This window comes from Chrysoperla carnea, chromosome X, assembly GCF_905475395.1.
Source record: "Chrysoperla carnea chromosome X, inChrCarn1.1, whole genome shotgun sequence".
Lineage (NCBI taxonomy): Eukaryota > Metazoa > Arthropoda > Insecta > Neuroptera > Chrysopidae > Chrysoperla > Chrysoperla carnea.
The window spans coordinates 4,692,125-4,719,017 of NC_058342.1; the positions used below are offsets into that span (position 1 = coordinate 4,692,125).

Genomic DNA, 26,893 nt, shown 5'->3' on the forward strand with positions numbered 1-26,893 from the left:
ATGTTTAAAATTTTTATTGCGACATTCCTTTGTATTGTGATTATTTCTTTTACAAATTTTACAGTATTTTTTATTTGTTTGAATATTTGTTTGTAAGGAAATTTTAAATTGATTTTGCATAGAGACAAAAGATTCTTCTTCGCTGGCTATGCTTAGAGCTTCATTAATTGACATAAAAGTTTTATGCCTTAAAATGTTAGAAATTTCTGGCTTACAGTGATGTGTAAACCTACGTAAAGCCATTTCATTTATTAAGGCTAACTTGCCCACTAACATTGAATTCAAAATGGTACTTTCTTTAATTTTTTGAATTATTCGTGAGTTTAAATGCTCGATACGTAAGAAAAATTATTTTACGGTTTCATTTGGTTTTTGCCTACAAGTTTGTAATTGCTCTTGTAAATACGTAAGGCTTTCAGTTATTTGAAACACTTGTTTTAATTTTATTTTTAAATCAGTGAAAGTATTTATTTCGGAAGCATTTATTTTATTTTTTACTTCTGATGAAACTTTTGAAAATATTAAGGCTGGAAGTGCCGTTTTTTGATTTTCCTTTGCTATAGATAATGCATTTTCTGCGTTTTGAAGGAAATTAGATAACTTTGACGAATTACCGTTAAATGATGTAATATGATTCTCCTGTGTTGTGTTGTATCATCATCAGATAAATCAGGAGAAATGATTTCTGGATCAAGGTTTTGTGAATCAGCGAGACTCATGTTTATTGATAATGAGGATAGGATATTTGTAGAAGCAAAATAAATCAATTCGCCTACCTTATTGGTTTAATCTTGACCAGTCCAGGGGGATAGCTATAAACTCTTGGTAGATGATATTAATTCTTCAGTTGATTTGGTTCGATGATACCCAAAATTTACACCAAGCTGTTAGTTGTTACACCGTCTTGACCTGGGATTCTGGATATCCTGGCAGGATCGCCAATTTTGTCGTGTCCCAAATATATTATACTTCGATGATTAATTTCCAATCACTTTTGTCCAAATTATAATGCTTGAGAACGACTTGGCAATCTTGTTGTCGCGTTCGATTACTGTTTTTAAAGTCGATAATTTATTTCCGTGTTTTTGATTTGACTGTGCGTCGATTTATTTATTATTATTCTATTTAAAAACGACTAAAGGTTTTGTTGAAATAATGAATAATTTATTTTACACAATATTAAATCTTTAATTTATTAAAACAAAATTAAACCGATTATTAAAATTATACAATAAAAATACAATGACATAATTTTATTTTTATTGTATAATTTTTACGAAATTTACGAAACTTTGATTAGAACTAGAAAAAAATGGTTTCGATTGATTTTATTTATACAAATATTATGTTGGTTATTTTTGTTTAAGTAATGAAATTCACACAAGAATAAAAAATAATTTTATAATATTTTTGCAAATTTGGGATTTTTTATTTCAACAGGATGTGCCATTTCCGATACTCCACATATATATGTTTATATTAATTATACTGTAAATGTTGAAAATGATTAAAATTAAATTAAAAACGATTCGAAATTTATTGTTCCAACATATCAAATAGAAAACCAGAAACTGAACTATAATTAATATATAAAATATTATATTAATATTAATATTAATACACAAAATTACTGTTTAGTAACTGATGAATGATGAATATACAATTAGCAAAAAAAAAATTACAAAATAACTTGAACGACATTGGTTCTTGAATATGATTAAAATTAAATTAAAAACGATTCGAAATTTATTGTTCCAACATATCAAGTAGAAAACCAGAAACTGAACTTTTATTACTTTTTTAATTAAAAACGGGAGCACACACACTATATATATATATATATATATATATATATATATATATATATATATATATATATATATCTTCTAATCCTTTTCCCCGAAGATCTTTTCAGTGGTTAGTTTAACTTCAATTAACATCATTTTATCAGCACATTGGTGAGTTTTTTCTATTTTCATTTCATTCTGTTAAAGTCATTAATTTCAATAATTCTAAAATTCGTAAGATACGTCACATAATTTCTGGTCCAAACGAGCCAGATACCAACATTCTTTGGTAAATCGTTTCTTAAAAGCACAAAATTGCTATTTTTTCACGTGTTTCCGGCATTGCCCTTGTGGCGATTCATGCGCAATTAGTTCAGGTCTTCACAAGTTACGTGAAACTAAAATTCTTTCATTTTGTTATTAATTTACAATTTAAAGTTTTTGTATTTACAAAAAAAAAAATTCATTTTCATTAATTGTTCCTGAACTTCGAACTTTCGAATTGGGATCTTATCCGTTATCGTATATCATTTGATACAATTTCTTTATCAGTTTTACAAACTGTTTATTTATTTGATTAAGATTCATTCATTTAATTAAAATCTATTCATTTAATTGAAACTTATTCATAAAATCTATTCATTTAATTGAAACGTATTCATTTAATTTGAATTTACTCATTCAATTGAAATTTATTCATTTAATTAAAATCTATGCATTTAATTAAAATTTATTCATTTAGTTGAGATTTATGCATTTGATTAAGATTTATTCATTTAATTAAATTTATTTATTTGATTGAAATTTATTCATTTGATTAAATATATTCATTTGATTGAAATTTATTCATTTAATTGAAATTTATTCATTTCAATACTTTATCGTGATGACCACAGCTAATGAAGATCTCCTTGTGTATGGAGCGGAGGCTGATGAAATCAGAAACAATCTTATTTCTCAAAGAGAAACAGTCTTCGCACGCGTCAATGTCATATATTATCTTGTCAAAACATTATCTGATACATATAGATACATTATCTGATACATTATAGATTTACTGCCTTGTGAATTATTAGTTATTATTAGCACCCATAATCGATCAACATACTACTTTGCAAAAGGACATTTCTAAATTCAATGCTACTCAAGACAAAAGAAAAAAATCGATCACACCACTCCTCAAATATCTTTCGATCAGCTGGTATTATCAACTAAATTACTTCATAGTCAGTTAAAGGCTTTAGTACCCGATATGATTTCAAACAATAAGGCTCAGGTATCTGCAAACAAGCCGTTTCATGATCACACGCTACCGCGTATAAACTTTGCAACATTTTCCGGAGACGTCGATAAATGGCTCGAATTTATTTCGATATTTGACAGCCTTGTTCATGTCAAACAATTTGATAATTTAATGCCCGTTTAATGAATATTTAATGCTTGAGATAGACTGCTCTCAAAAGAATAATAAAGTTTCAGGTCATCCATATAGAATAGATGAGTTACCTGATGCTTCCTATCTGTCGGGGGACAACAACGGTAACCAGTTTCTTCTCGCAAGCGCCAGGAAAATGGCAAGAGAGAGATGCAGAAAGATGGCGCCTTGATAGACGCCACTCTTATACATTACTAGTTCTGTTGAGACAGTATGTCTACCACACGCACTGGTAAACGTGGTCTTATAAAAAGGAACAGCTCTTCGAAGAATCTGATGGTACCGAGGTGAATTTTCAAGCGTTTGAGCAGCACCAATATCAGTTCGTGAGAGATAGTGTCAAATGCTTTCCAATAATCCACCCAGGCCATACTAAGGCTGCTTTAATATTGACGAGCGACTTCAAAGACACATCTATCAACAAGAAGATTATCTTTGCGACCTGATATAGCTCGTTTGGAGTCGCGTTGTTCGTATATCATCTGCCAAACCAGTTCTATGGTTGTGAGTATGCGTTCCTTAAGAATGGAGGTGAACGTAGCGATTATTTATCGGAACTGAAAGGTCTCTTTCTTGGGAATCAAAATTGTTTGCCCTTCCTCGAACCACGTTGCAAAAGACCCGTGTCCAAGAATATTTGAAGTGAAGTGACTAGCAAGATGTGCGAGTGTAGAAGTTAAACGTTTCCACCGCAAGGTCGACTCAGCATCCATCCCTGCGAATGGGTCTTCTTGCCTTTGAAAGCAAGAGATACTTCATCACCGGTAACAGATGCTGAAACCGCTGGCTCTGCTATGCGCGCGTTGTAGAACCTTTTAAAAACAATGGTTATATTTCTATATACTCTAGTTTACTCTTCATACAAATCATGCCAGTAGTCATCAATTTGCTCAATTGAAGGTTGTGTCTCTACGAGAGAAAGGTGTTTCACAAATAAACGGGAAGGATTCGATGCAAAGATTTATTCTCTCGAATACACTTCTCTCGTTTTCTCTCGTATCTCTTCGCTGTTTCGCTGCTTGATAGTGAGCTGGAAACCCTTGTTGAGCATGTGGTGCCTTAGGTCAAGAGCTACACTCGATACGTGATAGCGTCTGTCGAAGATGGGTAAACTTGGAGTCAAGTTTCTCTTGTGCTTGTGTGTTTTCTCCTCAGCTGTCTCAGTAGAATTGGGGGTGGGAAAAAGAGCACAAATTGTAGCATAGGCCACGTGTATTTTGGGTCTAAGGTCTTGTGCTTGGGCAAGCGTTTTACGATACTTGCGCCTAGAGAGGTCATTATCGGTTATTAACAGAGAATTTCGTAACAGTTCTTTTAGATCTTCCAAACGAGTGTTTGGTGGCTCGGCAGGTGAGGTCGAAGATTCTCTACGCCCCCTTCCGAAAAGCTGGTACCGTGTTGTCTCGTAGCAAGTGAGCAGGTCAGCCTTAAGTGCTTTCACCATTGAAAGCGCTGATGACGATTTTTTGGGTGCTCTCTCAACTTTCTTGAGAAGTGCCGTTAAATGGATGTTGGAAGTCAGCGGCACGTCTAGTCTCGTGGTCTTGTCAGTCATCGCCTGAAAAATTTGATTGATCTTCCTAATATCCAGGAGAGCTACCCTTAATGAGTAAGGTAGACGCGTCTCCTGCAGGGGGCGGGGTTATGTAGGCCTGGGTGGGCAACCATCTGCCTGAAGACTGAAAAATATACTTCTCAAATTTGCCCTGATTTGGATTGGATTCATTTAGCTCCGATGAGCCACAACGAACCCACCTCGTATCCCATCTGTTTAGAGCGGATGGTTACCCTTTATTTCACGTGACCTAGTTTTAGGCTCAGGCGTGAGGTAAGGGATTGCCTGCCCTTGTTATAATAATAATAATAATTAACGAATTCATGCATACCAAGGAGGGAGAGTGGATACAGGATTTACACCCCAGAGCCCACCCATCTCAGCCCACCCATTTACACCCATCTCAGCTACGCTTTTTGAAGAAAGTTCATTATTATTATTTAAATTTGATATTAACGAATTCATGCCTGCCAAGGAGGGAGAAAGAATACAGGATTTACACCCCAGAGCCTCCCATCTCATTGACAGACATAAATCTTCACAAGGCAGCTACGTCTTTTGAAGAAAGTTCACTGACTTGTGGCCGTGTAGTCTGTACGTCCGTCAGTCAACGCGACGTCCGTTTGTCCGTCTGTCTTCCGAGTCGGGGGTACGTAAGTCTGTCTGATGTCCTGGGCAATTAGTCTCCGTCCCTGCACCGCAGCGATGTGGAACCTACTAAAAGAAAGAAAAAAAAAAAAAAAAACAGAAAAATATAGAAACTTCAAGGGCTGTTACTTGAAGACAGTCTGATGCGATCTCAATGTACGAAGGGTGATTATAATGACAGCCTTCTGCATAGAAGAGATAAGGTGACAAAGATGAGACCTGCAGACCGGAATTTGAGAAACATTTGTCTCGAGAGTGGGACGAATTCCGCCTAGGCAACCGATAATGAGGACAACCATTTTGACTGAGTAGCCAGGGTGTGGTTGTCGTAGTTCTTGTACGAGATCAAGATATTTAGTCCGTTTTTGCTCCTCCTTTGTGACTATGTTCGTTTCTGCAGGCGCAGAGAACTCGATGACGTACATAGTCTTGGATGAGATATCCAGGAGCACTATATCAGGCTTAGTAGCAGAGAGGTGCCTGGTAGTTGGGAACGAGAAATTCCAGAAGATAATGCATTTCTCGTTCTTGGCGACGGACTCGATCTCGCCTGGAGCATATGGTAGGACTGGCGTGGGGTCCACTTCAAACTTGTGTCTCAAGAAGTAGCAGAGCAGTAGAGCACGCGGAGGGCAGCGTTATGGCGATGTATGTAGGTGTTTGTGGCATAAGAAGGACATGCCAAGATGGCGTGCATCAGCGTCTCCGGCTGAGATTTGCACGCACTGCACATAGTGGTGGAGACTGCTTTCTTACATACATACTTTTGGTGAGTTAGCGTCGCTATCACACCATCTTGGAAGCGATGATAATATCAACGGAAAGACTACAGGTGTCTAGATGACGGTAGAACATTCCCTGATGGTCACGATTCCGATGATCTTCGAAGAAGGAGCGTATTTCAGCTCGTTTCACAGCTGAACGAAGTCGAGATTTGGAGAGAAGGACCACGTTATCATCAAGATCACGATTAGATGTATCAAAAGCAAGGCTCAATTTGGACGCTGCATGTTGTGCTGCAGAGAACAAGAATGCTCCTGACCCTGTAACTCGTGATCGCGCACGTGTTCCATAAGAGGGTCAGAACTATTTATGACCTAACAAGCTATTCCTAAAACTACCCTATCATGTAGACATTCAACGGATAGGAAACCTCTACCTCCTTGCTGGCGTGGGAGGTAAGTACGCGGTACAGAAGCACGTGGGTGCAAACTACGATTGACGTTCATGAGTTTGCGAGTGCCTCTATCAAGTTCCTTAAGCGCCCCTCTATTGTCCATTTGATGGAACCAAAAGAATAGAGAAGGATGGGTATTGCAAACATATTAGTAGCACGGATCTTATGGATCCCAGACAATTCTGATTGCCAGATTTCTCGAAGACGGTGCCTATACCTGCCGCGAAGAGCTTCCTAGACAGTAGACACACTTTGAATGGCGTTTTCACCGACACCCAAATATGTGTAGAGCTCTTCTTCATCGAGATGTTTCACGATGCTTCCATCTGTGAGGTGCACGTCCGTATCGTAATCAGGGACACGACCCCGCTCACAATGAATGACGGCACATTTATCGAGTCCGAATTCCATGCCAATAGCCTTCGTGTACTGATGGACAGATTTGAGAGCTTGAGATAGACTGCTCTCAGAAGAAGCATAAAGTTTCAGGTCATCTATATAGAATACATGAGTTACCTGATGCTTCCTATCTGTCGGGGGGCCACAACGGTAACCAGTTTCTCCTCGCAAGCGCAAGGAAAGGGGCATAAGGGAGAGGCAGAATAAAAGCGGGCTAAGGCTGTCACCTTGATAGACACCACGCTTATGCGTTACCAGATCTGTTGAGACAGTACGTTAACCACATCTTATGGTAAACTTGGTCTTCCACAAAGGTAACAGCTCTTCGATGCATCTGATGATATCGGGGTGAATTTTCAAGCATTTGAGCAGCACCAATATGAGTTGGTGAGGGGTAGTGTCAAATGCTTTCCTATAATCCACCCAGGCCATACTCAGGTCGCGTTGATACTGAAGAGCGTCTTGACAGATACAACAAGAAGATTATCTTTGCAACCGGATATACCTCGTTTGGGGCCGCGTTGCTCGTATATCATCTGCCAAACCCGTTCTATGGTTGTGAGTATGCGTTCATTTAGAATGGAGGTGAAAGCTTTGTACACGGTATTGAGACATGTAATTGGGCGCTAATTGCCCGGAACTGAAAGATCTCCTTTCTTGGGAATCAAAACTGTTCGTCCTTCCGCGAACCACGTTGGAAAGGTCCCGTACCCAAGGATGTATGAAGTAAAGTGCCTAGCAAGATGTGCGTGTGTGGAAGTAAAACGTTTCCGCCAGAAGTTGGACACAGCATCCATGCCAGGCGCCGAATGATTCTTCTTGCCTTTGAAAGCAAGGGATACTTCATCAGCGGTAACAGATGTTAGGACCGCTTGTTCTGCTAGGCGCGCGTTGCAGAACCTTTTGAACAGTTTGATTGGTCTTATATTTTTATCTACACTAGTCGACTTTTCATATAAACCACGCCAGTAGCCATCGATTTGCTCTATCGAAGGTGGATTCTCGACGAGAGAAGGGGGTTTTGCAAATAAACGGGAAGGATTCGATACAAAGATCTTGTTCTCTCGAATACACTTCTCGCGTTTAACTAGCTTCTTCCGAGCGAGAGCTAGTGCACGTATCTTTTCAATGTTTCGCTGCTTGATAGTGAGCAGGATACCTTTGTTGAGTGTGTGCTAATGGTGCCTTAGTTCACGCGCGAAGGCTCGCATCTTTGGGGTGAAGGGTTTACCAGGGGTGAAGGGTTTCTGGTACTCTAACACACACTCGATACGTGATACCGACTGTCGAAGAGGGGTCAACTTGTAGTCAAGTTGCTCTATACGCTTGCGTGTTTTCTCCTCGGCTGTCTCAGTAGACTTGGGGGCAGGAGAAAGAGCACACATTGCAGGATAGACTGAGCTATCGATTTCGAGTAGGCTACTGGTGTGATTTAGATGATCGTCGACGATCTGGTTGATTAAAGCAAGGTCTTGTGCTTTGGCAAACGTTTTGCGGTACTTGGGACGTTTGCGTTTGGAAAGGTCATTATCGGTTATGAACAGGATATTTTGAAACCGTTCTTTAAGCTCTTCCAAACGAGTGTTTGGTGGCTCAGCAGGAAGGATCGGAGTTTCCTCTACGTTCGCTTCCGTGGTCGAAGTGAGTGGCGTGGCTGTTTCCGCCGTTAACACAGGTAGTGCTGCGATATCTCCGGGTATCGGAGGCGTAGGTGGTGAAGCCTCTAACACAGGTGAAGGTGGGGTATTTTGACATACCCGATCCTGTGTCTCAGTATCAGATCTCTCACTTTCTAATACTGGCTCATCCTGAGATATTGCATCCTGCGTCTCAGCGACTAATGTCTCACGTGTAGAATGAACTACACCAATAGCAGCCGGCTCTATCTCATCACCTCGATTCACTTCCGCTTGCGTAGTCCTGCATCGTTTCTCTTGTCCTGTTCGGGGTTTGTCAAATCCGGTTTTTTTGAGACGGGATACTTGATCGCGTAGATGTTGCGATTTCATATGGGAAAGTTCGGGATGCTTTTCGCACCAGAGGGTGTGCATTCTGCCCATATAGCCACGTCTAGATGGTTCACTTGCTTCGTAACAAGTGAGCAGGTCAGCCTTAAGCGCCTTCGTCCATTGAAAGCGCTGAAGACGACTGTTTTGTGTGCTCGCTCGACTTTCTTGAGAAGTGCCTTGAGATGGCTCTTCGTCGTCAGCGGCACGTCTAGTCTCCGGGACTAGCCTGGGATCCAAAGCCAAATTTGATTGCTCTCCCTCATATCCGTGAGAGCTACCCCCTATAGGTAAGGTAGAAGCGTCACCTGCAGGGGGGCGGGGTTCTGCAGGAGTGGGTCGACTACTACCCGCCTGAGGACCGAAAAATCTGCTTCTCAAATTTGACATTTTTTGGATTTGACTCATTTAGCTCCGCTGAGTCAGCACGGACCCACCTCGTTAGCACTTTGAGCGGAATTGATGGTTACCGGGTATGGCACGTGTCCTAGTGTTAGGCTCGGACGTGAGGTTAGGGATTGCCGGCCCTTATTATTATTATTATTATTATTTTTATTTATTATTGTTATTAGTTTTACTATTTACTCTAATATAAAAAGTATAAAATTGAAGTTACCATAATTTGAATGTTACAGTTAATGTCAAAATGATTAGTGAAACGTTGAAACATTTTTAACTATTATCACTCCCATTGCATTGCCATATAGGTAATAACCACCTACATCTCCCTAGCTAATATTAAGCTGTTGAGTAGTTTTATGTGATTTAACTTTTAAAAGCATTTCAATATTTAATCACGTTATATAAACTTTATTTTAAATAAATATTCATATACACTTACTGTATAAATATATGAATTTTATTTTCCGATATGTGAAATGTGCACAGATAGAATTCAGTCCACCAATACATATATTATAACATACAACAATTTTGAAATTATAAATATCTATTATATAATACGATTCGTTTATTTGGTATTTAAACTTCGAGGTGACATGTCATGAACGAGAGGTTTAAAATTGTAATTTTTATTTTTATTTTATGTGTCACACTTGTCTTACAATAAATACATCACTGTTTTTATTTGAGTTTGATTAAAAGTTAATCTTTTTACTAAATTTATATCTTGATCTTAATAATAATATCCATAAAATATTTGGTATTTACATTTATTGGTTTGTTCCTTTTTTGGATGATTGTTACTTAATCACACTAAAACATAGTAATGGAATGACATGAAAAGTAATAAGGCTGTATATAGCTCACGGCTTGGAATTCAATAATATAATTCATTTTATTTCAACTGAAGGAAGGATAAAGGAAATTGCATTTTTAACCCTAATTTTGAAAAATATAAATATATCATTTATCGCATTCTGAATAATGTTATAGTTCTGTACATATAACTATTCAAAATCTATGTTTGTGAACCAAAATTAATGGATTGATGAGTTATTTATGACTGTTGTCAATGCCCGTTTAAAATGATATATTTAAGGTGAGTTTATGGATTTTTTTTTGTTTTTGTTTTTTAAGTATTCTTAGAGAGACTATTATTAATAAACAATATATAGAAAAATTCGTTCTTCAACTTTGAGTTGCGTAAAAGATTTGATTGTATACTGAACATTGGCTTTGATACTTATTTCTATTACCAATTCCGTTAAATTTTTAGACATTTCTGTTAATATTTTGAAACAATAGATATTTTGAAACAAACATATTTACAGCATTTTAATTTTTTTCATTTTATTGGATTAACACAATGACATATTATTTTAACTTGTTTATAGTTTGAGTTATTGATTAATTTCTGGTTAATTGATTGATACTTTTTGTCTTGACTCAAGAAAAGGTTATTGCATTTTCCAACTACCATAATATAGAATAACAAATGCATTTAGTACATACTTCTCACTTTTCATTGGTAGTGGTCTCACATTCCACTTCTCGCGACTATCAAGCTTATATATTGCTGAAAACTCAAAAATAGCCTTGACTGATTGTGGTTAGAAAGTCAGTAAAGCTGCCACCACGAAAATCTTTATTACTGGACAGATATGGAAAAACTGTTGATGTTTCCAAATAAAATGCTGTTTTTATTGTATTATTGTAATTTAATTTTTGTTAAAAAGCGTTTGAATGCAGCCACAATAGATCGGTTGATGTATTCAATACAAGTTCCAAACGGACGACTTTGATATATTAGCATTTTTGTAAACGTAAACATGCCTTTTGGCTCATTGACTCATGGTAATGCATAATGGTCCTGCAAAATCAACCCCAACATGTAGAAAGGATTTCGAAATTTCTGCAACTTGAACTGAAGGTAAATCCGCTATTTCATTTAAAACAACTGTTTCATTTCTTCAAGTTTTGTCTAAATGTATTATGGGCGACAACTATCCAATATTTTTGATGTAATATGGATGAAACCACCGGTTGCCCTGTATGCAAGGTTTCCTTATTACAATTTTCAATCCAGAAAATTATCCTTTTTAGGGAGCAGAATTGGACGGTTTTGCTCAAAAGTAATATCAACATTTCTTAGCTGGCCACCTGCTCGTATCAACCTCTCGACTAAGTGGTCGTAAATTTGCAGTCGACAAACTAATATTTTTCAACTATCAAATATCGTCTACAAAAGGGTGATTTTGAATCACTATAACTAAGGTCCATTCAGCCTGAACTATATCAAAGCATATATCTCCCTAAGATGGCAAATTTTAACAAATCTCAAAATAAAGACTTCTTGTTCGAATCATTTTCCGCCAAGAAGAAATTTTCTGAATATCGTTTGTGAATGCGACCAAACGAAAACAAACGAAAATTTAAAAATAAACTTACTACATCAGATTGTAGCTTAGTGCCAATATATAGCAAGTCATTCAAAAATATTTGCTTTGTAGTTTTACCGCTTGCGACGAAAACGCATCGAAGGGAGGTGGACACACAGTCTGGTTTAAACACACCAGGGTGTGAAATGAAATAGTAGAGAGTAGAAGGGTTATTTTTTATAAATGTTGCTTCAATCTTGGGTATTTATCAAATTTTAATCGTTTGAAAGCAATTGGGTACGACTCGCACAATTTATTGGCGCTATATTTTAGCTTTAAAGATACCATTTATCGTCCCGACTTATCACGCAGCACGGTTGATGCATAAAGTTTCTCGTATTCCACAGTTTCTGGACTCTTAAACTTCCGTGTTGGAATGTCCTATAATTTATATATCTTGCGGACCAATTTTTCTATTGGCGGTTTCACCTGAGTGTGGATATGGTACTGACGTGGAAGCCAATGGAAAATTGGGTAGACAGCCCATAACTGTGAAATCCAATTTTGTTTCAAGGACAATAAGTGAATTTAACTTACTTTCGATTTAACGTTATTCTTAAAAAGTGGACAACATTTGATCCCCTAATATCCCCTCCATAAAAACAGGCTCCTAAAATTTATCACTCTCTAATGGTAAATAATAAAGTATTCTCACGACTCTAGTAAAATTTCGGCATAAGTAACCGGTCTGTAATCTTTTAGTAGTACAAAAACATTTTCGTAATTAGGCTGTGCAATTAGGCAATGTGGACTGAGCTCCCGCATGTAATAATCTTTGATGTTCCCCAATTTTCAAAAACTTCGTAACATAGCTTTTATTAGGAAATATGATGGGAAATTTTTGTTCCATCGGAAAATGAGGACAATTTTTTAATCTACCCTCAACTGTTCGAAAGGTTCTAATGTATACACGGGCGTTTTAATGCATGTTTTGTAGAAAATTTTGTTTCTAACGTTATTAAAAATTCTTGAATCGTTGTAATAGTTTATTTGTGTGTTTAATTTCCTCAGTGTTGGATTTTCTATAATTCCATCAAAGAAATGAGGAAATTTAAACACTAAGAATTCCAATGGTTCATAATTATTTGATTCGTTTAAGTAATCAGCTTTAATTTTATTTGTTATTAAATGTTTATTCAATGCTGTAGTTATTCTTGTTTGGTTGGTATTAGTATTGAGTTTTGGACATGTTTGGGGTCTATAAAATTATTGTCAGAGCCAGTGTCGATCAAAAATCTAAGTTGGGCATTACCGCTACGGATTTGGATGTATGGTAATTTCCCAAATGGTGTTTGTTGAGAATTTACTCTACGTATCAAGTTGTGTGGAAGTAGTTATTTGAAAATTTTTAACTTCACAACGTTAAGTTGGTTTAAATAAACTGGATTATTTTCGATAACGTTAGGTGGTGTGTCGAAATAGTTGTTTTATTGTGAATAATTATTCAGATAGGCATCGTCACTGTGGTAATCATATGGTTGTTCACTGTAACTATCGTAATATGAAGCGTTTGTATCACCAGGATCGATATTAAATAATTTCTGTGATACGAAATTTGGGGGACCAGTAGCTTTAAACATATTGTTGTGATATAAAAGCTTGGTGTTACCAGACGGTGTATTCATTGGCTCCGGTTTTGGTAGAATATGTTTGTTAGGTTGTGGATTATTAAATCTGTTAGAAATTTGAGGTTTTGAATGTGAAGTGGTAGGTTTTTGTTGGTTATATGGATTGTTAATTGGGGGGTCTATACTTTGATCGAGGTTGACCAAAGGCGTTACTGCACTGAGGGTTTACTTGATGGTTGTACTGGAGGATAGTTGTACCGTGGTTGTATGTTAGTGTTATATAGAAGCTGATGTATAGCATATGGTAGTTGATTAATATACGGAGGTCTGATGGAGTCCTTCACATTCACATTTCTTATAACAGGTTTTGGTTGTTGTACATGGTTGTTAATTTTTATAGGAGTTTTTGTAAACTGACTTTGTTATAAACATTTTGTTCGATTTGAACACGTTTAAAAGCTTCAAAAAGTGTTTTTGGTTGGAACGCTCTAACAGTATTTCCTATATTTCTATTTAATCCCGTTAAAAAGCAATCCAAAGTTAGTTGATGGTAGTACTCAATTTTATTTTTCCCTACATCTTCGGATAGTTGCTGCAAAGTTTCGTTATTTATAAGTGAAGCGAGTACTTCATTTTCTTTACTGGAGAAACCTTCAGCGGATAGATTTCTTTGATGCAAAGTGTGTACATCTCTCGTTAAACTATATTCGTCTCTTTTGTCAACATAGTGATTGATTAAAATTTCTTTAATTTTAGAGCAATCTCTAACCCTGCCGTACTGTTTCAGTACGTCATTGGCGTTATCAATCATTTTTTTCTTATTTTATTATTATAAACAGGCTTAATATTATCGTCAACTAAAGGTAACAATGTTGAAAATATAGTATCAACACTGTCAATAAAATTAAATAAATCTGATTTATTTCCGTCATATTGTATAACTGTTTTAATACAATCAGGTATTCTAAAGTTATTAATTTTTTGATCTAAAGTAGGATTTTGTGGTATGTCATTTGGGGCTGTTGGCATTCGAGAAGAAATCTCGATGATCCAGTGAATAAATTGATGAACCGTGGAAAATTTTCCAGTTACCAAGTTTTTCAACCATAAAACTCCAATAAACCGTTGAAGTGTACCAATTCACGAATATGTTGTTAAACCAAACCAGAGTGTTCCTCGTCGTGAATTATAATGTATTTGTTTGTTTCGTGAGTTCGTCCCAAAGTATTAAGATACACTCGTAATTTTTAACCGTCGTTTAATTTTACGATGGACGCTAGATAGAAGGTGAATTTTCACGAACTATCCTACCGGCTGCGCCAATTACAATTTGGAAGGAAAATAGAAAGAATGGATTTTATTGATTAAAACAAAACAACTTTTTAATTACAACAAAAGTAATTACAATTGAATATCGAAAATTAATTGAACAGAGTAACAGTACGGTAAATTACTAAAATATTATATATCTTACCTTTGAAACAACACGCGTTTATATAGTATAAAAGTGCAATTCTGCTTATTTTGGTAAAATTTGTAGTTACGAACATCACCTGTTGACGTACGTTCACGTTTGGATAACCGGATGCTTGCTTTATACTTTTATATTGGTAGGTGTATGCCTGGATGTATAACTTTCCTATATATTTCTTTCAGATGAGGAAAAATTTTTAGAATAACCAAAAAAAAAAAAAAAACTGGCAATAACCACGTAGTTCAGGTGATAACAAGTAAATACACTTACTATGTGCGTATGATCTGAGATACGGTACCAAAATTAATTTTATTCAACCACGCGTATATTGAAAGTAATATGCGATTCGGAATTGTGATCTCTCACTTTTTGTGACTCAATTATGATTATTCAGCATTTTTAAAACAATATTTCTATCGAATCGTATGTAATTATATAGATCATCAACACAACACTTGACATAAAAAACAAATTGACAAAAAATTTATGTACATAAAGTAAATCGTTAAAAAGGCTGTACAATTCTATATCTTGAATTTTAACAAGATATTACTCTACCTTTTTAAGGAGTAATTGAAACAGTTCCTAATATACCTTATTCTGCAAATAGACCTTAAATTCAAGATAGTTTGTAATGTGTAATACATTTTTGTTTATATGTGCTTTTTTATACCTGTTATTAGCAAAACACTAATACATATTATTACTATTATTACTCGAAACTTTTATCACTGAATATTTAGTTAAACTTTTAAAAGAATTACAAAAATTTTCAATTTTTCACTAATTTAAAATGTGCATACTATTTCTCTATGAACACTAATTGCAAAATAGGTTGATGAATGGACGTCATGAAACAGTGTTGCTATTAAAACAGTGTATGAGGTTCTAAGAAAAAATTTAAAAAGTGACATACGGCATGCCGTGAAGCCTTAAATTTAGATAAAATAAAATGTAGCTAAATATCTTGTATAAAATAAAAATTTTTACAAAATAAACTTACATTATTTTATACAAATTCAGAAATTTTGTGTTCCATAATACAGATTCAATCTATATTGAATTAAAATCTATATTGAAACAAAAAATTGCACGCATTTACACAGAGTAGTAATGTATAAAAATTAAATACAGTGTGCCCCGCGACTCTATGAACATAGTTTTACAGCGTATTCTTTGAGCAATTTTAAGTCGAAAGTGTTTTATATACTTATGCCTAAAACCCAATAGTTAAGCAGTTATGTGCAACATCGCGCTCAGCAAAACCTTGTAGCAGTTCTAAACATAGTCAAAAATACTTCCTTGAGTAGCGTACGAAGGAAAATTTTTATTAATATATCGTTAAACTGCTTTACTCAATTATATCACTTTTGTATTGGTTAAATTCGTAGTACCCATAACTCCTTAACTAATAAGTCTTAAACTAAAAAAGTATAAAAGGTATTTTCGATTTAAAATTGTCCAATGAATACGCTCTTAAGCAATACCCATCGAGTAACGGTACACCCTGTATACTATAATGTGTGTTTTTTATGACACAGAGATACGTTAATGATAACAAAAAGGATAGTAGAGCTTATAAACTATAGGAATTAGATTAACTGACACAAAATTTTAAGCTTATTGTTCGCTATTATCAATTATTTTCTATACATATGTAAAATTATGATTTAATTTTATTTTTTTCAGTTGCACTCAAAAAAATGAGAGGTGAAACAGCCAGTTGGTTTTATTAGAAGAGACGCTATGAGTGAAAAAGCGGTCGTAGGGGATGGGGCAAGTAACCCGTCATGACCGCCAGGGCCTCTATTGGAATAACTTTTGGCTTAACAAAGATTCTATAAAAATTTACAAAACGTCTACTTCGTAATTGAAATATCTTTCATTATTTTAATTCAAAGTTTTTATGCAAAAATTTTAATTATGAAAAAATTACATTGGCTTATAAAAAAATTACTGTAAGCAGTAATTCCGACTTCTATATTAAGACATGTAATGTTTATTCGGAATCATAGGGTGAAAAAATTAAGAAAATCCTAGGGCTGCAGAAGTTAACATGAATGTAGAGGAAATTGCCGATGTATTAAATATATCAATTTTTTATATTTAAACCGTTTTTTTTGCATAATCCAAATATAGAAGTTAGCTAGCGGAAATGAGTTATTATTCGAGGATAATTCCACGAATAAGTCAACCGTTTTCCTGACTCGATATGGCTGACGATACTAACTGGCTACCACCCAAATATATGCAGACGACACCCCTTGCGAGTTTCATCAAGGCAATAATGCGATACTCAGTAAAAGAAACAAATTCTTTCCATCAAATTTTTTTACCCTGTGTTGTATATCTGTAATTCACTACGAAATTACACTTTTTTTATTCATCGTTCTAGATCTTAGTAATTGTATCGTTTATATTTCCTGCAAAAATAAAGTAGTGCAATATTATCGGTTTGGTTTTACATATCACAGACGTACAGACGTACAAAAACCTTAGCGAACTACGTATTTTTTAAGTTTAGAATCAACCCATACAGGAAATAACAAGCGAACCAACTTTGGTTAAAGTCTCATTTCCTCTTTAGGTGGAAATTATTTAGCATTAGGATAAACTTGAAAACTCTTTGAATTAATTAACATTGAATAAAATCATTTTTTTAAGCTGTGTTGTCAGGTATGAGATCCAGCCCCGTTTCAGTCTTTGTCCCAAGCCTAGATGCAAGTAAACAAAATATATAACTTTAGAATATTTATGATATCACACTTAGTTTATACCTGTATCGGTCCCATTGATCTTCTGACATTTCTCATAACAAATATTACCTATACCTATAATAACAAATATTACATATACCTTATTTTGTCAGAATCGGGGTTTGAGTGAGTTAGTGTATGTGTTTTCTTGTAAATTAAACTAGTTAAAATTCTTCACTTCCTATCGTACAAAAACCAACAGGAAAGAACCAAGACTAGATAAACTACTAGTGGCTAAATCTCTAGTTTGGCTGAGACACTACTTAGATGGAAATCAGAATTTTTAGTTTTAATTTTGGAAAATTTGGAAGTTTATATGAAAAAGAAGTTTATTTTATGTACTGTTTATCTTCATTTATTAACTTTTTTTTTTTTACTTTGTTTATTATATTATAAAAGTGTTTATACTTATTATATTTTATCTTACTCCTGTATTGAGGCTTCAATTAGAGAATTTATAATATGTTTACCACAACATTAATTAATAATAGTAACATGACTCTAATTTTGTTTTGTTTCAGAGCTGACATTTCCAAGGTTTGCGGAAAATATTCCAAACGTGACAGTGACAATTGGTCGAGATGCCTTACTCGCATGCGTTGTCGAAAATTTGCGAGGATTCAAGGCAAGTTCAGTTTTTTTTTTTTTTTTTTTTTTCAAAAATGAACACTGAATAAACTAACTAACGGCTAATTAAATATTTAAAATCAAAAATATTATAACACAAAAGTGCTATCGTAGTTTTAACTAAAGAGATTTTATTTTTGTTATAATTGCTATCTATACGAAAAGTTTTAAAAAACTTATAGGCCTTTTTGTTCCAAAATAAAAATATAAAATAAAAAACAACAAAAATAACTTTTGATGATCAAACCTCACTTCACTTTCAAATGAAAATTGAATTGATGTTTATTCACTAGCCATAGTGTGTACATTGTTTATGCGCGCTCTTTCTAGATATCTGAAGTATGGAATAGAAAGTGACCGGCATGATTCATCTGCATTTGGCAAATAATTATTAAGATAACAGATAAAAATGCTAACGTTATGCAGTTTAATAGTAAGAGGTCTGAGATGAGAGCCTATTTGGAAACCATATTGTTCTCCACTTACTTACAATTGGGTCAAAGGTAATTAAATATATGGAGACAAATGATGTTTTGTTTTTTAGTATTTATTACTTTTTCTCGGGAAAAATGTAATACGAAAAAATATCATAAGAAATTATTCATAAACTTATTTTTTCCTTATTTCTGCAAACCCAGTCGTAAGCATTACTATCTAGCCCTAGAGCTTAAACTATTTACATTTAAAATGGTTTTATAATAGTTGTTCATTGTGCTTATTTTATAGACCAACTGGATAAGAATAACTATAGAGTTAAGTCTTTAAAATTGGCTGTCACTAGTCAATCCACAAGAATATCAATAAACTCCTCAAGTTTATTAGATACTTTTTCGTAAACTTCTTTAATTATTCCGTTTATATAGACGAATGCATACTTTCAGATCATGATGCAATAATTTTAAAAAATTAATAATCAAGCGGCATAACCAGCGGGGCGTATTAAACAAAACTGATGAAAACTGAATTCCTTGAATAGACACTTATCTTCGGAAGACTGGGAACTAGTATATGAAAGTAAAGATACAAATAATAAATATAATAATTTTCTTAGCATTTTTATACACTATTTTGATTTAAATTGCCTTTCTTCTAATATTAAAATTGGTAAATATTTTAAATCGGAATGAATTTCAGCTGAAATAATAAACTTCTCTCAAACATTAAAAATTTTTAATATGCGCAAAATAAACTGTACTTCCGAAAATTTTCGAAAATGTCCTTGGCGAAAAAACTTAAAAATGTCAACAATAATTCAGAAGTAGTGGAGGGTCATTAAAGAGGAAACATCTCAGGAATGGAAATCTAAATATGCAACTGTTAAAGATAATGATATGGAAATAAATGACCCAAATATCATTGTAAATACCTTAAATAATCATTCTATTAATGTCCTCTATGGTAATTCTGCACAAATTCCTACAAATTTTGAGAAAAGTATTTTTATGAATGAAACGGATAATTATGAGATAAAACAAATAATTCGAAATATGAACTCTAAAAACTCGGTGAACTACATGGGAATATCTACACATATTTTAAAAATGGTATCAGACACTTTGCCTCCTCCTTTAGCTCATATAAAAAACTCTATGTTAAAAAATGGTGTTTTTCCAGAAAATGGTAAAATAGCAGTAAGTAATTCCTCTCCAAAAAGAAATTTCAGACTCCTTTCCTTCTTGCCAATCTTTAGCAAAATTTTAGAAAGAGCCATTTTCAATAGAATTTCAAATTTTTTAAATAAATTTGATTTATTGTTTAATCATCAATTTGGATACCAAGAAAATAAAAGTACAATGCATGCCATATTTGCAGTAACTGATTTAGTACTCACGCAAGTTAATAAAAGTTTTAAAGTTACTCTTATATTTATGGATCTGTCGAAAGTCTCTGGGTATTCGTAGCCATTGTTATAGAATCATAATCTCATAGAATCGTATTTACAAAAATGACCTCGATTTGTTAAATTAACCATAAATGGGTATTGTTATTGTTTGATCTCTACCCTAAATTATGCAATTAATCTTTAATTAATTACTGTCACCTATACATGGAGGTATAGATGACTATTTGATCTCTACCTAGAAATGCACGGACGTATAGGCGACTCTAGCACATATTAACCGACAGAGTTATTGATCCTCCGATATTGTTCATATGCACTACTCGAGGTGGTCACTTGTTTATGAAATTTTGTGATTGTCCAAAGATAATATTATTAAAAATTGCAATGAAAGTTCATACTTAGTTCTGCTAGCTATAGCAATTGTAAATGTTAGAGATGTACATGGAAAAATATGGCCATATCGCGCGTTACTAAACAGTGATAGCGAACGAAATTTCATCACTTCTGAATTGGCCAAAAAATTAAATATACCAGGTGATTATTCTGATTGGTAAGTTTCTGGTGCAGGGTGTCAAACTTCACGCTCTCGTTGAAAGTAGAGTCCAGAGCTAGTAGTTTTTGGTTTCAATTAAGATTCGGAGTTACAGATATCATAACAGATGAATTGCCAAAAAGAAGCTTTACTAAGCAGCTGGTTCAATAGCCGTCATGTGTTAAGTTACCTGATCCAGTGTTTAATATGTCAGGAAAAATTGACTTAATATGTCAGGAAAAATTGACATGCTAATTGGTAGTAGTCATTTTTATTCTAATTCACAAACGGATAAAATAGATGTGGGTCCTGATAACCTAATTTTACAAAATACCAACCTCGGATACTGGGTGGTAACGTAAATTTAAAGCGTGAAGCTAAATCGACGATGTTTTCAAGCGTAACTTGGTTAGCGATGAAAATAAATGACAAAAATCAAACACTTACAAAATTCTGGAATGTTGAAAAGTAAACAACAAAGCCAATACGATAATCTCAAGAAAAATTGGCTGAAAAATTATTTGTTGAATCATTTTGCGTGATTTGTCAGAAAGATATGAAGTTGAGTTGCCTGTTATTAAAGATCGCATTAACACGTTAGGCGAGTCTTATAATTTCGCATATCGATGCTTTTTATTATTTGAAAGAATATTCTTAAAAAATCTTTCATTCTTTGACGATTAAAAATCATTTATCCTCGAAATCTTGGGTCATGCTCATGAAGTATACACGTTTCCGACCAAAGGTGAACAAGCTATTGTATATTTCATACCTCACCACGCAGTAATTAAAACAAGTAGCTCCACTACCAAATTACGCGTTGTATTTAATGCGTCAGCTCCATCTTCAACTGGTGTAACTTTAAACAATGTTTTATTAGTTGGGACCGGGATTCAACCAGACTTAATATCTATCTTAATTAGGTTTCGAACCTATATCATAGCTACCATTATCGATATAGCGAAAATGTATCGTCAAATCACGATCAAAGGCAAATATGAAACCTTGCAACGGATTTGTGGCGTGATTCTCCCAAAAAAAAAAAAAAAAACCATGTTTTCAATTAAATAGGGTCCCTTATGGTACCGCATCAGCGACCTACTTAGCGACACAATGTCTATTTCAGCGCAAGGCGAAGTAGCAAATTTCCCTCTTACTGCACGTTCTATAGAGAGCAATTGTGATGTTGATGATGTAATGACTGGAGCCTCAAATGTAGAAACCGCTTTTTGCTTACAAATGGAGTTGATTCAGTTGTTGGAAAAAGGTAACTTTGAGTTACACAAGTGGTACTCTAATGACAATCGTGTGTAAAATAATATTGATAAGGATAAACGGGAAAAATTTTCCTTTTAGAATTCCGATGGCGATTCGATAATTAACACGTAGGGTTTAATCTGGAATCCCCATTCTGACGTATTTCAGATATCAGTAAACAATGAAATAATGAATAAACTCCAAAAATACTGAAAGAAAAATTTTAAGTTGCTATGCAAAATTGTTAGATCTTCTTGGGCTACTAGCTCCAGTTTGCGTGTGGGCAAAAATTGTCATGCAGAAAATATGGCGAGAAAAATTAAATTTGGACGATATTGTCCCCGATGACATATAAGAAACGTGAATTTCCTTAAGAGCAAGTTTTGCAGTATGTAAAGATTTGCCTATTCCACGATTAATTTCAAATGCAAATTCTATTAGGTATCAGCTAGACGGATTCGCTGATAGTTGAATAAAAGCATACGGTTGCGCAATTTATTTAGTATCATTTGACAACCATAATAAGGGAGCAGCAGGACTAGTTTGTTGCAAGTCGCGTGTAGCACCGATATAACCGGTTACACTTCCTAGCTTGGAATTGTGTACTTGTGTCTTGTTGGCTCGATTCATGAAAATAGTTCAAAATGCTGTGCCATTAAGTATTGATAATGTATGTTTCTGGACGGACTCCATCATTCCGTTATCTTGGATCCAATCAGACGCATCTCGGTGGAACGTTTTTGTTGCTAACCGAGTATCTGATATTCAAGATCTTGATTGAAAACACATCAGTTCAACTGATAACTCTGCGGATATCGTTTCAAGGGGTATTGAACCCTCTTTACTCAAAGATTGTGAACTTTGGTGGAATGACCCACCATGGTTGTTATCGTTTTTAAACGATCGGAGAATGGCCGACACACAATCATCGAAGATAAACTCGATTGATATCCCTGAAGCACGAAGTATTTCGTTTGACAAACCTAGTTATCAAAAACTAAGTAGTTTAATTCAATAATAATATGGAGAGCATCAACAAACGGTAAAAATGTTTTTAAAATTCAAAAGCTTGCTCTTAGAAAAATTTTAATTTAAAAAAAAAAGAAAACGATAATTGTAGACATTACTTTATTAAAAATAAAATTTTAACTTTCTACTCTCATTATGTTCTTGCTTCTGTTCTTATCTTCATTATTTTCGAATTTTTTATAAAAAATATGGAACTTTTTGAACCTTACAAAGTAAAAAACAAAGGGCATCCTATTAGACATATGATTGAATATGTACATCCTAAATGTAAATACTCTTCTATAAAAAGTAACACTAGATACCTCTCTATTCAATTACATAATATCATTAGCAATGGACCTACCATCCGAAATCTTATACAAAATAGAAAATTAGCGATAGTCAATTCTGTTGGAGAATTCGCTTTGGACATATGTTTCTATTGTTTGGAAGAAGGCTTAAATAGTTAATATTTAATTTGATAAATTCATTATCTGTTCTTGGTAATTCGAGCATTCATAATTGGATTACTTTTAAATTTGTTTTAAACTCATTTACTTTGACACGCATAGTTAGTTTAGAAACTAACAATGTTTAATATGCATTTTATTATAAATTTTATATTGTATTTAAATATGGATTATAATCAATTTTATCTGTTGAGAGATTTTATATATATACCTATGAAGTTTTTTACCCACAAATTCGGATCTATTGCTGGATGTTTGAAAGATTTAATTTCTATTTATTATTATTGTTTTGTTATTGTTTTTCTTAACATATATTTAAATTTACATCTTTGTACAGAACATGTCATTAAAAGGCATAGGGAAAAAGAAAGGAAGGGGAAGGTATGCAGCTATAGCTGACTTTTTTAGGAACTATCATGAACCTCTTGCAAACCTAATGGAAAAACATAGAAAACCAAAGGTAGGATAGAATCACTCGTAGTGTGATTCGGTTAATGATTTGTAATACAAGTGGTACTTAGATGAAGTACATAAAAAAAGTATTTCGGAAAAATACACACGCTTTCTTGCCAAAAACTTAAATTAAATTTTAAACCCTTTTTTATAAACTGTCAAAAACGCGGGCATTCAATTTGATGACGTAATATGCGAAATAACACAAATAAATTTGACAGATATATTCATAGACATCTGATTTTATTAAATATAAATATTTATTATTGAACAAACTGATGGTCTATGACTCATACCGCTATGACATCACAACAGGTCTTACCCGCGTTTTAGGTCACATGATACATAGTTTAAAAATTACGATTTTCTATTTTTTTATTTTAAAAGAAAAAAGTGCTTTTATGACCCGAAATCAGTGTATTTAAGTATATTTTTACGTAAATTTTAACTTTTTCCAAATTTCATGATTTATTTTTGACTAACAATAATACCCTATTAAACTGTTAATTACATCAGTCAAACTAAAATATTTTTTCAGTTGAATAGATATGTTAAAATATAAAAAATAAATAATAAAAAAAGATTCAAACATTTAAAGTCAATAATAATAATAAAGGGATAGAACGTTTTTGTTGCTAGCCGGGTATCTAATATCCAAGATCTTTCTGCGAAGAAAGATTGAAAACACGTCAGTTCAACTGATAACTCTGCGGATATCGTTTCAAGGGGTATTGAACCCTGCTTACTCAAAAATTGTGAACTTTGGTGGAATGGCCCATCATGGTTGTTATCGTTTTTAAACGATCGGAGAATGGTCGACACACAATCATCGAAGACAAACTCGATCGATATCCCTGAAGCACGAAGTATTTCGTGTGACAAACCTAGTTATCAACAACCAAGTAGTTTAATTCAATGTTTAAGATAGATGTTATTGATAAAAGATAGAATTGAGATCATTGTAATTATTTCTTATCATTGTATATGAGTTGATATTTTTGACACATTCTATGTAAAGACTATTTGTATTTTTAATAAACATTGTTATTATTATTTTTATTATTATTGATTGTTATTATTGTTATTGACCATTTTTCGTAAAAAACTTGTTTTCAATTAAATTTTCCTTATTTTGTTATGTATTTTTCCACCCAATTTTTCAATATCCTATTCAATGATTCAATATTTATTCGAAAACAGAAGTATTAGAATCCGTCAACATCGTCGTCCATCAAAGTCGTAAATGAAAAAGATATTAAAAGTTATTATACAAAGTATAAAGTTTGTCCAACTACTAAAATAAACCTTAGACTAAATAATCCAGTAATTATTACTAGGCCAACTCATTTATTGATATCGCACTTGATATCATTGGATCTGATATTGAAATCACCAATGGCAACCGTTTAGTACTTACCAAGGAACAGAACTTCAAATAAAACATAAGCTCACGATACGAAACTATCCTGAATACACGGAAGTCTAGAAAGTATACATCTTACTCTACACGACCATAAACGTTACTACGTAGAGAAAAGTAAAGCAAATTGGAACGAGCTGGTAGCTTAAGCAACACCTTCATACAGTTACTCCAGTCGCCAGGTAGGAAAAAATGGTGTTAGGTAGAAGGATGATTAATCACCATTTTGACTTGTGACCGCCAGAATTGGAATCCCAAAGTTGGTGATTGTGTCCAGTAACAATAATCATAACCACATTTTATCGTAGTACCTACTTACATACACAATGCTAATCACTCAATTACATACACTCTTGCCTTTGGTAAAAAGCAAGAAATACGCTAACAAATTGAAAAACCAACCGATATAAGGAACATTTTTTACATTTAAACTTTTGTTCTATCTCTAACGGTTTACAAGTTGGGTCCTACGGACCCAAGACCCAATTGACCTATGTTGCTCATTTACGAACTCGACCTCACGTTTTACGTCCTGAGTACGCTGTAAAAATATCAGCTTGAAGGACGGACAGCCGGAAATGGACTTATTAGATGATCTAATGAACACCTATACCAAAATTTTGTTCATAGCATCAATATTTTTAAGCTATACAAACTTAGTATACCTTGCATATTACATATATGCATGGTATAAAAATGGAGATCCTCGCTGTCATTTTCACCAACCGAAACCGTTTGTTCCAGATGCCAAAACTGATTCCTTAAACCCATCGAAAAAAAAGATATTCTACTGGTAATCCTATCGCTCCAGGTTCTAGTAATAATAAATCCTAGAATAAGGTGTATAAACTCGTCGGCTGTTCTAGGTATTCTGTAAAATCTAGGATACGCTAAAATCAGTGATTAAAAACAATCATTATGAAGTAGATAATCAATTATAACTAATTAACTTCCATTTCATTAAAGGTCTCTCACATTGTCATTTAACGGATAATGAAAATTACAGTATCTTTTATTGTACATATCACCTAAAATTTTATTTAGCAGGGTGATTTTCGAATTTAAAAAATAAAAAAAATATGTAACAATGTGCTAGGGTTGTCCAGCAGTTCGCTGTTGAGAAAAATTCTGAAAAATAGATAATTGGCAACCAAAAACAGGTTGCGTTTATAATGGTTTTTTGAAAGCAGGTTGATTTTGTATATCGAAAAGATGTTGGGCAAAATTAAACTATGGTTGTGCTACAATGTGATGTCGAGAAAATTTTACCATTCCGAAAATCACCAGAGTGGATTATGCAACAATGTGTCGTTTAAAAATTTAATTAATTAAAAAGTTTCTAAAAATACCAGCGAAAATTGATTTTGTTTAAATTGCTTGTTAATACGTATTATTTGTATTGTTATTTGTATACATTGTGTCAATAAATTATAGAAGTAATAACATAGAACCATAATGTAGCCATCCAAACGGTGGATCGTTATAGAGAGAGACCTAAATAAAGTACGCGTATAGCTTCTTCGTCTGTCTTATATTACCTCTATGAAATACACAGGCATGCACGTGTTTATGCAATAATTAAAAATATTATTATTCGCGCTTTGTCAGGCTTCGAGACAACGACGGACGTCACTTTTT

General features: G+C 33.9%; 1 protein-coding gene across 1 annotated transcript in view; it reads left to right on the forward strand.

The window, feature by feature from the left end:
- LOC123302819 (lachesin-like) overlaps positions 1 to 26,893 on the forward strand; it is a 1,791,741-nt gene that overhangs the window by 404,715 nt on the left and 1,360,133 nt on the right. The window contains exon 3 of the mRNA XM_044885910.1: positions 18,167 to 18,270. Within this exon, the coding sequence (XP_044741845.1) occupies positions 18,167 to 18,270 (104 nt within the window). The remainder of the gene's footprint in view (positions 1 to 18,166; positions 18,271 to 26,893) is intronic.